General features: G+C 46.3%; 1 protein-coding gene across 2 annotated transcripts in view; it reads left to right on the top strand.

Annotated features, from left to right (window-relative positions):
* Positions 1-16758, top strand: part of ttll7 (tubulin tyrosine ligase-like family, member 7) — a 192638-nt gene that overhangs the window by 117069 nt on the left and 58811 nt on the right. For both annotated transcript variants that reach the window (XM_060830002.1, XM_060830003.1), the window contains exons 14-15: positions 5251-5534; positions 8370-8504. In XM_060830002.1, the coding sequence (XP_060685985.1) occupies positions 5251-5534; positions 8370-8504 (419 nt within the window). The remainder of the gene's footprint in view (positions 1-5250; positions 5535-8369; positions 8505-16758) is intronic.

The following is a 16758-nucleotide window of genomic DNA, read 5'->3' as shown; positions in this document are numbered from 1 at the left end:
GGGTCGATGACCAGATTTCAAACCAAAGGTATGGCCACGAATGATGAAATGTTTAAAATCAGAACTTAGCAGGAGAGCAGAATTGGATGGCTGCAGAGATCTTGGAGAATAATGTGGCTGGAAGTGGTGACAGAACTGCAGGGTGACGTGAGCAGAGATATGAACACAAGGAGGATGTTATTAAAGTTGAGATTTTGCAGGATCAGCAGCCAATGAGCACAAGGACGATGGGCGGAATGACCTTGTAGAGCTGATAGCTTTCTCACGAGTGCGATGTACATGAGAAAAGACTGGCAGTGATTCTTTTTGTTGCAATGTAACTTGTCTGTCCCGTGAAGATGGGGGTGGGGCCCTCTCTACTTCCAGCAGCGTAAGAGCAGGAAGCTGCTCCAGTCAGTCCTGACTCAGTTGACAGATTTGTTTTGGCTGAATTCAAGATCCATGCTGAATTTAATCATTGGAGAGTCGGTGGGTTTGGGGGCTGTTGTTAAATTCAGTTCGTCTACATCTCTGTCTCATCACAGTTCTGCCAGTTAATTGATAACTGAGCGTCAAGCTGCAAATCCTGACGGTGCATCCTGAGCTTGGTACAAATCAGAGGCTAGAATAGGCCATTCAGCCCCTTGAGTCTGCTCTACCATCCAATCAGAGCATGGCTGATCTGCTCACTCCTCATTCCCCAACTCTACCCAATAACCTCTCACCCTCTTAGTCACCAAGAAGTCATCTACTGCTGCCCGAAAAATAATCAAAGGTTGTGTTTCCACTCCCTTTGAAAGAGACCCCAAAGGTTCCTAACTCGCAGAGTAGACATTCCTGCCCATCTGTGTCCTAAATAGGCCAAGCCTGATATTGAAACACTGATCTTCCCTCACCCCCCGCAGTTCCATATTCTCAGGCAGAAGGAAACATCGTCTCCACATGAACCCTGTCAGAACCCCTCAGTGCCCCAAACTTTTCAATCACGTTGTCTCTTACTCTTCTGGACTCCAGTGAATACAAGCCTGGACTGTCCAGACTTCCCTCAGAAGACAACCCGCCCCACTCCAGTTTCTGGCTGTTGCAAAATCAGAGGCAGCAGAAATGATGCACTGCAGAAATTCACCAAACATCTTCACACAGCACCTTCCAAACCCACAACCACTTCCATCTAGAATGACATAGGCAGCAGATACCTGGGAACCCCACCCCCTGCAAGATCTCTCCAAAGCTGCTCACCGTCCTAACTTGTAAAAATATCACCGTTTCGGCAGTGTCGCTGGGTCAAAACCCTGGAATTCTCTCACTAACTGCATTGTGGGTCCAGTTAAGAGCAGATGAGTTGCAGTGGTTCAAGAAGGCAGCTCACCATGAGACTGTCAAGGAAGACTAGGGACGGGCAATAAATGCTGGGCCTGACTAGTGATGCACACATCCAACAAGTGAATTTAAAAAACTCCTTATCAGTCATGTGATGTGGGGAGATCCCTCTGATTGGTTGCCAGCTGTTGCTGACCTCCATTCTCAGGGCCCTAATTCCATGCCAAGGCCCCCTCAGTGTCCTTGTCAATGCCTGATTGGGGTTAGGCTTAACAAGACTTCTCTACAAGAGGCAGTCAGGGTCCTTCATTGGCTCTTCAGTCAGCTGACAAGACCTCTTATCTCCCCACAAGGATGAGGGTAAATGTTGCCCACGACACTGGGGATAACTCCCTTCCTTTTCTTCAAAATAGCGAATGAGGTATTTTTATGCCAACCGAGGGGAAGGTTTTGGCAAGTCTGGGCAGAAAGATTATGCCTCCAACTGTACCGCGTCCTTTGGTGCTGGGAGTTCCTTCAGTGTAGGCAGTGTTCTGAAATGTCTGGGATGGGACTTGAACCTGTAACTGTGGTGGGAAGGCAGTGATGTCGTGGTAATGCCACTGGACTAATAATCCAGAATCCCAGGAGTTGGAGTTAAAAGGATCAAAGGGTATGGAGAGAAATCAGGAATCAGGGACTGAGTTAGATGATCAGCCATGATCATACTGAGTAAGGGACAGGCCGAAAGGGCCTACTCGTGCTCCTAATTTCTATGTTTCTAACCTTACAACATGGAGATGAGCACGTTGTTCTGCCTGGAAGATTGTAATGGTGTACTCCTTTAATGCCAAGAAGCAGTGGTAGGAACAATGTACGCCAATGTATTATAAACACCAGCCAATATGTTTGGCTCCTGGGCAGACTGAGTGGTTTCCTTTGACCATCTTATAGAAACGTAGAAAATAAGAGCAGGAGTAGGCCATTCAGCCCTGTTCCACCATTCAATACAATCATGGCTGACCATCCAACTCAGTCCCCTATTCCCACTGTCTTCCCTTACTCTTTAGCAATAAGAACGATATTTAACTCCTTCTTGAAAACATTCAATGTTTGGTTCTCAGCTATTTTCTGCAGCAGAGAATTCCACAGGCTCCCCACTCTCTGAAGAGTGGAAAATGTTCTCATCCCAGTCCTGAATTTCCTGCCCCTTGATCTTAGCCTTTGACCTCTAGTTCTGAACCCCTTAGTCATTGGAAACATCCTTCTTGTGTAAGTGAATATAGTTCTAACAGATGCAGTCTGTCTTCATACGTCAGTGCCGCCATCACCGGAATCAGTCTGGTCAGTTTTCCTCCATAGCCAGACCATCCATCCTCAGACAAGAAGGACCAAGATAAGACACAATACTCCAGGTGTCCGTTCACCAAGGCCCTGGATAATTGCAGCAATTGCATCTGTATGCAGAGTTTATAAGTCAGGTTTGAAGTCTTCAACAGTTTAACTTGTCAAAGATTATTGAGTATTCCAACAGACCTCCTGCTGTCTAGCAACTGAGCATTCTTCGAGTGCAGTCTGTGAGAGGGTCCACCAAATGGGTTGAGGTTCATGAAAAGATACAGATATTGTCCAGTGAAGTGCTGGATCCAAACAGAACTTGCCACATCTTAATGAATTTTTATGTATTCGTATCTTGAGGAGAATGTTCATCTCTCTCCCACACACATACACACAGACACTCTCATTCTTTCATTCTCGCACATATACACATTGTCACTCTCACACACTCACTCTTGTACTTTCTCATATATACATGAGCAAATGCACACACACTTTCACCGTCTCTCTCAAACACACACTCTCACATACACTCTCTCTCTCACACTCTTCCACATTCTCTCTTTTTCTCTCTCACTCACTCACTCACTCTCTCACTCACTCACTCACACACATATACACACACACACATTGAATTGCATGTGTCCGGACATTTAAATTGCAATGGGTTTTATGATTTGAGATGGCTCATTCTTTAGGCATACACTGCCCCTACCTGATCTACTCTTACAGTTTCGCTCCGGGGCTCCCATTGATTCTGGGGAAAGAGGTCAGGCATTCATCGCCTGCTCAAAGAGGGTCAGTCATTAAAGTGAGGCTGGTGGTTAGAATTTGATGGGACTACCTCTGCCTATGCGTCTGAAAGTCTAAATAGTTAACATTCCTCATCCTTCATTCTGGATTAGTGGTGCTGGAAGAGCACAGCAGTTTAGGCAGCATCCAAGGAGCAGCGAAATCGACATTTCGGGTAAAAGCCCTTCATCAGGAATAAAGGCAGTGAGCCTGAAGCGTGGAGAGATAAGCTAGAGGAAGGTGGGGGTGGGGAGAAAGTAGCATAGAGTACAATGGGTGAGTGGAGGAGGAAATGAGGGTGATAGGTCAGTGAGGAAAGGGTGGAGTGGATAGGTGGAAAAGGAGCTAAGCAGGTCGGACAAGTCCGGACAAGTCATGGGGACAGTGCTGAGAAGCAAATGTGGCTGTGGTACCGAGTTTGTTTCATGACATGATTGAAGAGCTTCAGGGGAGAGGAAATGACCTGGGAGTTGCCGTGGGAGAGGGACTCCCTGAGATTTTTGCAGAGAGAGGAGGAAAACTTCTTCAAGGCAGGCATCCTTGCAAGAGGATTTGCAGTAGGGTTAAAATCAACAAGGTAAAAACAATGACTGCAGATGCTGGAAACCAGATTCTGGATCAGGGGTGCTGGAAGAGCACAGCAGTTCAGGCAGCATCCAACGAGCAGTGAAATCGACATTTCGGGCGGAACTGCTGTGCTCTTCCAGCACCACTGATCCAGAATCTGGTTTCCAACATCTGCAGTCATTGTTTTTACCTCCTTTTTCCCCGTCCTTCAGTCTGAGGAAGGAAAGTCCTGCAGAATTGTGAGCAGTTCTGGTCCCCTTTTTAAAGAAAATATGTTATTTCGTTGGAGGCAGTTCAAAGAAGGTTCACGAGGATGATCTCTGGTATGAGCAGAGGCTTATGAGCAAAGACTAAACATGTTGGGACTCTACTGACTGGGGTTTAGAAGATTGAGGAGTGACCTCATTGAAACATATCGCATTCTGAAGGGGCTTGACTGGGTCAATGCTGTGAGAGTGTTTCCCTCATGGGAGAATCTAGGACCAGAGGGCACAGTCTTAACATAAAGTGCATCAATTTCAGTCTTAACATAAAGTGACATGAGGATGAATATCATCCCTCAGAGGGCTGAGAGTCTCTAGAACTCCTTACCACAGAGAGTTGTCGGGGCAGAGACCTTGTGCACATTTAAGGCTAAGATAGATAGATTCTTGATCAGCCAGGGAATCAAGGGTTAGGGGGAAAGGGCAGGAATCTGGATGTGAGGGGAGTACGGTGGCTCAGTGGTTAGCACTGCTGCCTCACAGCACCAGGGACCTGGGTTCGATTCCACCCTTTGGGTGACTGTCTGTGTGGAGTTTGCACATTCTCCCTGTGGCTGTGTGGGTTTGCTCCAGTTTCCTCCCACATTCCAAAGATTTGCAGGTTAGGGTGGATTAGCAGTGCTAAATTGCCCATTGTGTCCAGGGATGTGCAAGTTAGGTGGATCAGCCATGGGAAATGCAGGGTTATAGGGATGGGATGGAGATGTGTGGGGCTGGGTGGGATTCTCTTTGGAGGGTTGGTGAAGACTCGATGGGCTGAATAATCTGCTTTCACACTATAGGAACTCTATGAATGTTGATCAGCCGCGATCCTACAGAATGGTGGAGCAGGTTTGAGGGGCCAAGTGGCCTACTCCTGTTCCTATATTTTTTGGTCATATGGTCTAAGACCATGAGTCATGTTACCAGGAGCAGTCAAGGGGTAAGTGAAGCAGGAAGGTTACATAGATCTTTCAAACAGAATGTTAAGTATTGTATTGCAATTCACTTTCCTGTTAACGTTTCTTTGCAGGGAGGATACAATCGAAGCCTCCAGCCACAAGTACCAGACCACCACCTTCAGCATTGCCAACTGCATCATTGCCAATCAGACGTTCTGTGTCCTGCCCCCGGTCAATCTCTACCTCAGCAACACATTTGCATTCACACCTACCCGAACCGCGATCCACTTCTGCCAAACCCAGTGTACCCTTGAGCAAACCTCCTGCAGACACACGGTCACAATCATTGAATCGTACCATGACCACGCAGCGGATACCACATGCTACCAGCCTGGGCACTATTCATTCCGCACCGGTAAGCGCCACAGAAAGACTGATCTGGTTACTGTACAGATGATCTGCATTCTGGTTCTGTTCATGTCTTGTTGAACTGGTCTCGAGATGTTTTCATGAAATAGACTTTGACAGACTTGAGTTACGAAGGGCAACACAGAGAGAGCTTTGGTTAGGCCAAAGCAGGAATGTCGACTCCAGATCAGGTCACCACACTTCAGAAAGAACGTAAGGGTTCTTAAGATGGTTTCCCCGGATGGCTGCAGGGATTTTAGTGACAAGGTTAGGGGTTGAGGAAGCTGGGCTGGTTTTCTTAGGAGCAAAGGAGATTGAGAGGAGCTTGGTTAGGGGTGTTCAAGGTTATGACAGGTGGATTGTGCTAGTATTAAAATCCGGAGGTTCAATGTTGATTAGACAGGGTCCAGGTATGCACCTTTTATTCAGCTCTCAAAACTCCCAGATCACTCCTTACATATATGCAACCACCTCCCACCCAATTATCCTTGTACTAACCATCACCTTTTTCCTGGTCCCATTTACTCCCAGGCATCCCTGCCAGATCTTAACTGCTGGCACAGACAACAGATGATTGTATTCAAATTACTTTTGTATCTCGCTCATGCCTATCTCTGTAATTTGCTCTGCCCCTCAACCCTCCCAAGATACTTGGGCCCTTCCAATTGTGTCTCTTGAGCATTTCCAATCTCTGTTAACTCACTAATGGTGGCCATACACTCAGTCCTATCATTTCCTCCCTATACCTCTCTGCTTCTCTATCCTCTTCTCATCCAGAAAATCTACCCCTTGACCAAGTTCGTTGTGGTTAGAGTGGTGCTGGAAAAGCACAGCAGGTCAGGCAGCATCCGAGGAGCAGGAAAATCGACGTTTCGGGCAAAAACTTGATGAAGGGCTTTTGCCCAAAATATCGATTTTCCTGCTCCTTAGATGCTGCCTGACCTGCTGTGCTTTTCCAGCATCAGTCTAATCCAGACTTTGATTTCCAGCATCTGCAGTCCTCACTTTTGCCAAATTCATCGTGGGTTGACCTTACGTTGCCCTCTGTGGTTCACTGTCAAAATGGAACGGAAAAACAGAGGCTCTGTCTCGGACGTTCAAATCTTTGCACAGTGGTTGGTGGGATTTGAGTTAAATTACGTTTGGATCCATGTCATGGTGACCAAAAAAACTAATTGATTGTTGTAAAAAGTCAGCTGCAGCATTTTAGGGAAGTAAATCTGCTCCCTTACAAGGGACTCCAGAACCACAGCAAAGTGTTTGACCTTTACCTGCCCTCTGGAATGGCCCGGTGAGCCACTGAATTCCAAGATAATTGAGGATAGGCAGGAGATACTAGCCTTGCCTGCGGCTGCCAAGCCCCAGGAAAGAATAAAGAGATGGAAAAGTTTAATCTTAACTTGGAGTGTTGTGAGACTTTAAAAATGCTGTACAGCTGCAATTTGTTGTTGATGCTCAGCCAGTAGTAGAAGGGTTCTTCTGAATTTAAAGAAAATCAGAAAATGTTTCTGCATTTCAAAAGGGAAATAGGATATCTGCACAATAAAGGAACGGAGACTGTAGATTGAAACTTTTGGGGAAATAGAAAGGAAATAGCAAGGAAAGGGGTGACTCAGTGGTTAGCACTGCTGCCTCACAGCACCAGAGACCCAGGTTCAATTCCCGCCTCAGGCAACTATCTGTGTGGAGCTTGTACATTCTCCCTGTGTCTGAGTGGGTTTCCTCCCACAGTCCAAAGATGTGCAGGTCAGATGAATTGGCCATGCTAAATTGCCCGTAGTGTTAGATGTAGGGGAATGGGTCTGGGTGGGTTGCTCTTCGGAGGGACGGTATAGGCCGAAGGGCCTGTTTCCACACTGTAAGTAATCTAATCAAATGAAAAGTTTTTATTTACGTACTATGATTTGCTAAGTTCTGGAATGCGTCAGGTGAAATTGTCATGGGATCACATCCCTCAGGCATATTGACACAGTGGGCTGAATGGCCTCCTGCTGCGCTTTCATGTCTCACGATGTTGTGAATGAAATAGCACTTTCATAGGACTGACATCAGAATGATGGGGTTCCTTCTTATCTGTCTACCTACCTATTCCATCTGCCCATGTTTACTCTGGGTGTTTGGACCAAACCTTATGCCCGAAGGTTGGGATGGGTAGATTTGTATTGCTGGATTAGTGGTGCTGGAAGAGCACAGCAGTTCAGGTAGCATCCAAGGAGCAGCTCTGCTGGAGGACGTAGTGGGTGCATTGCTGACCCACTTGGGAAGTTGAGCTCACAGCAACTTCCCAATTCCCTGACCTGATGAGAGCCAGGGTGAGTTGCATGAAGAGCTTTTGGAACGTCCAATACCTTTGGAAGGGAAGGGTTCCCCCAGACTATCCTTGGTTTGAGGCTCAGTGGGTAGAAATGTTGCAGTACAGGGGTCTCCCAGAGGAGTCAGTGAGGTTTGCAGATGCTGGAGATCAGAGTTGAGAGTGTGGCGCTGGAAAAATACAGCAGGTCAGGCAGCATCTGAGGAGCAGGAAAATTGACATTTTGGGCCAGAGCCCTTCATCAGGACTCCCTGAGAAGTTCCTGGATCCACATTCTTTCCTGAGCCTGCTCTGAGTCCTGACATTATCCCTACAGCAGCTCTGTCCACAGACTTTCATTGCAATGTAACAACCCATCAGCCAAAAAGATGCACAAAGCACTTGGCCCCCTAACTACGCAACAATGAGCAGAGAACGACACTAAACCTAGTGTATTTTTGACTATTCTGTTTAGCTTTGACTATTTGGGTTTACTTTGAACTGTTGAACATCAAATTCACAGTGAACTAACCCTGACCACTTGTCTTTCAGCGCTCTTCCAATCTAAATTTTAGAACGAAGGAACAAGACGAGGAATTGACCAAAGACGTGCTGGTGGCTCTGAATGAAATGAAAATTAAATTCCCAGGGAAATCAAACGAGGAAGCTGAGGTCCTGCTGGATGAAGTAAGTGTTCACAGGATATTAGGACAGATCATCATCGGCCATTGTGGAATTATCTTGTGTTAAGCTTTGCAGTGAAACTAACAATATTAACTTTTTTAAAAAAAAGTTATTATCACCATAAAGACAGGCATGTTGTTAAAACCTAAAGCACGATTTCAGCACTGTTTGATGTGATTCTGCAATGGGTAACACTTACTGACCATCATGAATGCACCGATAACAACCATGGATTCCCGCCAGTGTGGAAGCAGACCATTGAGTAAAAAATGAGGTCTGCAGATGCTGGAGATCACAGCTGCAAATGTGTTCCTGATGAAGGGCTTATGCTCGAAACGTCGAATTCTCTATTCCTGAGATGCTGCCTGGCCTGCTGTGCTTTGACCAGCAACACATTTGCAAGCAGACCATTGAGTCCACATTGACTCACCAAAGAGCATCCCACCCAATCCCTGTAACCCTGCATTTCCCATGGCCAATCCACCTAACCTGCACGTCTTTCAAATGTGGGAGGAAGCTGGATTACCTGGAGGAAACTCTTGCAGACACAAGGGGAACGTGCAAACTCCACACAGGCAGTTACACAAACCTGAGTCCTTGGTGCTGTGAAACAGCACTGCTAACCACTGAGCCACCAGGCTGCACTATGGATTGAATGTACATTGGTAAAACAACTGATGCCATCATTAGCATTGAGTGTGTTTTCCCTGGAGGCAGGGTCATCACCCCTCCATGTCTCCATGCCACACTATAGGGGGGTTCTATGATTCCTCTATGATTCAAAACAACCATCTGATCTTCAGCTGGCCACACATTCACCATTCTGAGCGCCTTCCTATCTTTGTGAGAGTCCGAGTGAGAGAGAGAGAGACAGAGAGAGACAGAGCCAGAGACAGAGAGGGAGAGAGTGAGAACTCAGACAGCGAGAGATTGCACAGACTGGAGTTGTCTTCTTTGGAGCAGTGGAGACTAAGAGGGTCATGATCGAGGTGTATAAAATGATGGGGGTAGACAGGAAGAAACAAAACAGAACTGCGGACTTTTAAAAAATTCATTTGTGGGACTTGGGCATCACTGTCTGGGCCCAGCATTTATTGCCCGTACCTAGTTGCCCTTGAGGAGGTGGTGGTGAGCTATCTTCTTGAAACGCTGCAGTCTACCTGCTGTGGATTAACCCACAATGTTGGTAGGGAGAGAATTCCAGAATTTTGACCCAGCGACTGTGAAGGAAAGGTGATGTATTACCAAGCCAGGGTGGTGAGTGGCTTGGAGGGAACTTACAGGTGCTGATGTTCCCATGTACCTGCTGCCCTTGCCCTTCTGGATGGAAGTGGTTGTGGGTTTGGAAGGTGCTGTCTGAGAGTCTTTGGTGAATTTCTGAAGGGCCACTTGTAGATAGCGCACACTGCTGTTACTGAACACCAGTGGTGGAGGGAATGAATGTTTGTAGATGTGGTGCCAATCAAGCATGTTGCTTTGTCCTGGATTATGTCAAGTGTTGTTGGAGCTGCACCCATCCAGGCAAGTGGGGACTATTCCATCATACTCCTGACTTGTGCCTTGTAGATAGTGGATAGACTTTGGGGTGTCAAAAGGTGAGTTACTCGCCGCAGTATCCCTAGTCTCTGACCTGCTCTTGTAGCCACTGTGTTTATGTGGTGAGTCCAGTTGAGTTTCTGGTCAATGGTAACCCCAAGGATGTTGACAGTGGGGGATTGTCAAGGGGTGATATTTAGAGTGTCTCTTGTAGGTGAACGATCATTGCCTGACATTTGTGTGGTGCGAATGTTACTTGCCACTTGTCAGCCCAAGCCTGGATATTGTCCAGATCTTGTTGAATATGGACTGCTTCAGTATCTGAGGAGTCACGAATGGTGCTGAATACTGAGCAATCATCAGCGAGCATCCCCACTTCTGACTTTATGACAGAGAGAAAGTCATTGATGAAGCAACTGAAGATTGTTGAGCCTAGCACACTAGCCTGAGGAACTCCTGCAGAGATGTCCTTGAGCTGAGATGACTGACCCTCCACAACCACAACCATCTTCCTTTGTGCCAGGTTTGACTCTAACCAGTGGAGTGTTTACCCATTGATTCCAGTTTTGCCAGGGCTCCTTGATGCCGTACTCGGTCCAATGCTGGAAAGTCTGGCAGTCAGAAACAAAATCAGAAACTGCTGGAAAAAAATCCACAGGTGTAACAGCATTTGTGGAGGGAAAACAGAGTTAACATTTTGGGTCCAGCGACCGTTCTAGAAAAGAAGGAGAAAGCGAGGACTGCAGATGCTGGAGAGTCAGAGTCGAAAAGTGTGGCGCTGGGAAAGCACAGCAGGTCAGGCAGCATCTGAGGAGCAGAAGTGGAAATGTTTGTGTCTGAAACATCGACTCTTCTGCTGCTCAGATGCTGACCTGCTGTGCTTTTCCAGTGCCATACTTTTCGACTTTTATACAGCAGACTCATTTCCCCTTGGTGGAAGGATCAATGCCAAGAGGGTATAGATTAAAGGTAAGGGACAGGAGATTTAGAGGAAATGTGAGGAAAGTTATTTTTACCCAGAGGATGTTGGGAGTCTGGAACTCTCTGCCTGTAAGGGTGGGAGAGGCAGAAACCCTCATCACATTGAAGAAGTATTTCGATGTGCACTTGTGATGCCAAAAGGCACAAAAGGTTTTGGGCCAAGTGCTGGAAAATGAGATTAGAGTAAGAGGTCAGATGGTTATTTTTGACTGACGCACAAAAAGGTGGGGGAGTGGCATTGCTAATCAGGGATAGTATCACAGATGCAGGAAGGGAGGTCGTTGAGGAGGATCTGTCCATGGAGTCAGTATGGGTAGAAGTCCGAAACAGGAAAGGAGCAGTCACTGTATTGGGAGTTTTCTGCAGACCCACCCTCCATAGCAACAGAAACATGGAGGAGCAGATTGGGAAACCGATTTTGGAAAGGTCCAAAAGTAACAGGGTTGTTGTCATGGGTGACTTTAACTTCTTTAATATTGATTGGAACCTCCTTAATAAAAATAATTTGGACGGAGCTGTTTTTGTCAGGTGCATCCAGGAAGGGTTCCTGGCGCAATATATAGATAGGCCAATCTCAAGGGGAGGCCATATTGGATTGGATGCTTGGCAACAAGCCATGCCAGGTGTCAGACCTCTCAGCGCAAGAGCATTTTGGTGATAGTGATCACAACTCCTTAAACTTTACTATACTCATGGAGAGGGATAGGAGCAGATGGTGTGGGAAACTCTTTAATTGGGGGAGAGGGATGTACAATGCTACTAGACAGGAACTGGGGTGCCTAAATTGGGAAGAGATGTCCTCAGAGAAATGCATGCCTGAAATGTGGAGGTTTTTTAGGGAGCTGGACAGGCTTGTCCCACTGCGGCAAGGAAGGGTTAGCAGGTTGAAAGAACCTTGGGTGAATAGAGATGTGGAACATCTAGTCAAGAGGAAGCAGGAACATTATTTAAGATTGAGGAAGCAAGGATTAGACAGGGCTCTAGAGGGTTACAAGGTAGCCAGGAAGAAACTGAAAAATGGACTTAGGAGAGCTAGAAGGAAATATGAAAAAGCTATAATGGGTAGGATTAAGGAAAACCCCGAGGCATTCTACACTTAAGTGAGGAACAAGAGGATGGCCAGAGTGAGGGTAGGGCTGATCAGGGACAGTGGAGGGAACTTGTGCCTGGAGTCAGAGGATGTAGAGGAGCTCCTTAATGATTAATTTGCTTCAGTATTCACTACTGAGAGGGACCTTGATGTTTCTGAGGACAGTGTGAAACAGCTTGAACTGGTTGATGTCAAGAAGGAGGATGTGATGAAAATTTTGAATATAAAGGGGTAGGTAAATCCCCAGGGCTGGATGGGATATACCTGAGGTTACAACAGGAAGTGAGGGAAGAAACTACTCTACCTTTGGTGATGATCTTTGATTTCTCACTGTCCACTGGAGTAGTGCCAGATGATGGAGGGTGGCAAATGTTATTCCCTTGTTCAAGAAAGTGAATAGGGATAATTCTGGGAATTACAGAACCAGTCAGTATTAATTCTGTGGTGGGCAAATTATTGGAGAGGATTTGAGAGGCAGCATTTATGATTGCTTGGAAAACTATAGTTTGATTGGAAATAGTCAGCATGGCTTTGTGAGGGGCAGGTCATGCCTCACAAACCTTATTAAATTCTTTGAGAATGTGACAAAACACATTGATGAAGGTAGAACAGTGGATGTGGTGTACATGGATTTTAGCATGGCATTTGATAATGTTCCCCATGGTAGGCTCATTCAGAAAGTAAGGGGGCATGTATAAAAAGGAAATTTGGCTGTCTGATGCAGAATTAGCTGGACCACAGAAGACAGAAGGTGGTAGTAGATGGAAAGTATTCAGCCCAAAGCTCAGTGACCAGTGATATTCCACAGGGATCTGTTCTGGGACCTTTGCTCTTTGTGATTTTTATAAATGACTTAGATGAGAAAGTGAAAGGGTGGGTTAGTAAGTTTGCCAATGACAAGAAGGTTGGTGGAGTTGTGGAGGGCTGTTGTAGGTTGCAGTGACAGTGACAGGATGCAGAATGGGGCTGAGAAGTGGCAGATGGAGTTCAACCTGGAAAAATGTGAAGTGATTCATTTTGGAAGGTCAAATTTGAATGCAGATTACAGGGTTAAAGACAGGATTCTTGGTAGTGTGGAGGAACAGAGGGATCTTGGGGTCAATGTACATAGATCCCTCAAGGTTGCTACCCAAGTTGATAGGGTTGTTAAGAAGGTGTATGGTGTGTTGGCTTTCATTAGCAGGGGGATTGAGTTTAAGAGCTATGAGGTTATGCTGCAGCTCTATAGGGCTCTGGTTAGATCACACTTGGAATATTGTGTTGGAATACTGGTCACCTCAGTATAGGAGTGATACAGTGTGCAGAGGAGATTTACCAGGATGCTGCCTGTACTGGAGAGCATGTCTTATGATGAAAGGCTGAGGGAGCTAGGGCTTTTCTTAATGGAGCAAAGAAGGATGAGAAGGAACTTGATAGAGGTGTCCAAGATGATGAGAGGCATAAATAGAGTGGATAGTCAGAGACCGTTTGCCATGGCAGAAATGTCTATCACGAGGTGGCATCATTTTAAGATTTAGGGGAGATGTCAGAGGTCAGCTCTTTACACAGAGAGTGGTGGGTGCTTGGAATGCACTGCCAGCAGTGGTAGTAGAGTCAGAGACACTTGGGACATTTAAGCGACTCCTGGATAGGCACATAGAAGATAGCACAGTGAAAGGTATGCAGGTCAGTTTGACCTTAGAGTAGAATAAAAGGTCAGCACAATATCGAGGGCCAAAGAGTCTGGCCATGCTGTGTTCTGTCTGAGAACCATCTCCTTCACACCCAAGCCTTCCTGCTTTAATTGAATCCCACTGTCGAACTATTGAAGACCTTAATTAGTGATAATGAAATCATGGAGATGAGGGGGGCAGAAAAAAATGTCTGAGAACAATCGGACTATGAATTGCCTCCATAAAAGGCCAAAGACTCGAAATGGATCCTTTAATCTGATGTAACAGTGGCTTGGTGAAAATACCTAGTACAAAGTATTCTTCTTTCACTAAATAGTTTTATTCATGAACTCAACCTGTCTAGTGAGATGAAAGATTTAGTATCGAGGGACTTGCATCTTAAAGGCACCTTTTCAATAAAAGTTGCCCTCATTCTTTTGGTTAAACAGTAATAGAAAGACTGTTTCTTTCATTGTTCATTTATGAATGTGTTGAATCTTTTCTTCTCGAATCAATAGACGCTGGAGAGCATTTCTGTTCTTTTCAACGGTGCTTTTGAAGTCTCCGTGCTTCAAATGTCAGCCAAGAGAGCAATGGTAGCATCGCATCCCAGCCTGAGACAGCCTGCTCTGCTGCAGGAATGTTTCGTTTCAAAGAGAGATTTTTATTTTAAGGACATTCGGGGAGACTGGGGAAGTTGGGCTTGTTCCTCCGCCAGCAGACAAGGTGAAAGATAGAATGGTGAAGGGTTTTGATGGACTGTTCTCGGGAGACATTGTTTCCACTGGCAAGAGCTTTGAGGATTAGATTCCCTATAGTGTGGAAACAGGCCCTTCGGCCCAACAAGTCCACAATGACCCTCCAAACAGTAACCTACCCAGACCCTTTTCCCTCTGACTAATGCACCTAACACTATGAGCAATTTAGCATGGCCAATTCACCTGACCTGCACATCCTTGGACTGTGGGAGGAAACCAGAGCAAACCCACACAGACACGGGGAGAATGTGCAAACTCCACACAGACAGTCACCCGAGGCTGGAATTGAACTTGGGACCCTGGTGATGTGAGGCAGCCATGCTAACCACTGAGTCGCAGGAGACTGCAATATTCTAATGAAGCACAGCACAGCTTTAAGGAGCACACCTTGTTTTCCACTGAGGCACGTCATAGCCTCAAGGTCTCAACATTGTCTTCTATAAAGTTACAAGCCTTGTCTTGTTTGTGTTCCAGTTCTGATGGAGAGTCACATTGGACTCAAAATATTTACTCTGTTCCTCTCTCCACAGATGCTGCTGAGTTTCTCCAGCAATTTCTGTTTTTTTGTTTCAGATTTTCAGAATCTGCAGTATTTTGCTTTCATTATCATTGGTAAAGGGGGCACTGAGGAAATCAAAATGTTTTTTCTATTGTGGGATGTGGGTGTCGCTGCTGGGCCAGCATTTATTGCCTTCCCTGGTGGCCTTTGAGAAGGTGGTGGTGAGTCATCATCATGAACTGCTATATGTGCTGTCAGTAGACCCACAATGCCCTTATAGGAAGGGAATTCCAGGATTTTGACCCAGCGACAGTGAAGATATGGGGATATATTTCCACGTCAGGATGGTGAGTGGCTTGGAGAGGAACGTTTGCAACTTTTCCAGTCTATAAGTTGTTATAATTGGGAATGAGTTGCTTGAAAGGGCAGATGAGGAAAAACCTCCAATGAGCTAGTTTAGGTACCGTGGACTGAATGGTTTCATTCTGTGCTGTATCACTCGATGATACCGCCCTCATAATCAATTTGGTCCACCAAATCTCTTGAGGAGAACCTCATGAACGGATTGATGTGCAGGTGGGAATCTGGTCTTTGCCTCCAACTGCATCCCAAATAACAAAATGATCTGAAAAGGATAATGGGGGCAAAGTCAAGATAAAAACAAGTGGGGCCTTCAGAGTTAGAGCAGCTGCTTTTGACCCTTCATCCTGCTGCCTGGAATCGTTTGTGACCCTCCTCCACTTGGGTGAGGGGTGGAGCTGGTGTGGGAGGGCATGGGACCCAGGTAGTGCAGTGGGGAGCCATTGTCCAGGCTGTCCATCTTCTTCTGACCACTAGGTACAGCCTACACGATTGGCAACTTATAGCTCCTGCCCCCACCAGGCCCCGGTGACTTCAGTGAGGTCTAGCGATGGTGCCATCTTAGAACTTAGGTCTCAAGCCAATCCACAACATTGGGATCATTACCATTATCCAATTCTGAATAACCTTGCTTGACAGAAAGTAACTGTCAGAAGCAGAGATCGAATCGTAAAACCTCTACAGTGTGGAAGCAGGCCATTTGGCCAATCGAGTAGACACTGACCCTCCAAAGAGCATCCCATCCAGACCCATCCTAGCCCTGTGACTGTGTATTTCCCATGGCTGATCCTCCTAGGCAACATACCCCTGGACACTGTGGGTAATATCACATGGCCAGTCCGCCTAACCTGCACATCTTCGGAGAACTCAGAGGAAAGATATCAAAACATGAGGAGAATGTGCAAACTCCATAGAGCTGCCCAAGGGTGGAATTAAACCCAGGTGCCTGGCATTGTGGGGCAGCAGTGCGAACCACCGAGCCAACAGACCACCCTTCTACCCTTTCAATGGTGGCAGTTTTCTGGACGTGGTGATTTCTTTTCCCTGAATAGACTTTATTCCTCGACTCATTGCAAGCTCATACCACCTTGTGGTAGCTTTACTGATAAAACAGACTTGAACACAGTGGAAGACGACCATTATATCCCAGATGGGCTCTTCCTTCTGATGATTGAGTGGGGGTCAGCGTTGGTTTGGTTCCTGTCTGGTGGGAATGGACCCTTTCTGTTGGATTCTCACCCACTTTAAAGATGGCTGAAAATCCCTGTAAATCAGCAGTGAGAAGGTGGATGGTGGGATAGTGTTAATGTTCTTGGGCTTTTAATCCTAGAAGGTGGTGTGGTGGGTCAGTGGTTAGCACTGCTGCCTCACAGCGCCAGGG

This window comes from Hemiscyllium ocellatum, chromosome 9, assembly GCF_020745735.1.
Source record: "Hemiscyllium ocellatum isolate sHemOce1 chromosome 9, sHemOce1.pat.X.cur, whole genome shotgun sequence".
Classification (NCBI taxonomy): Eukaryota; Metazoa; Chordata; class Chondrichthyes; order Orectolobiformes; family Hemiscylliidae; genus Hemiscyllium; species Hemiscyllium ocellatum.
Note: the sequence above shows the minus strand (reverse complement) of the source record. Positions and strands in the feature narration are given on the sequence as shown.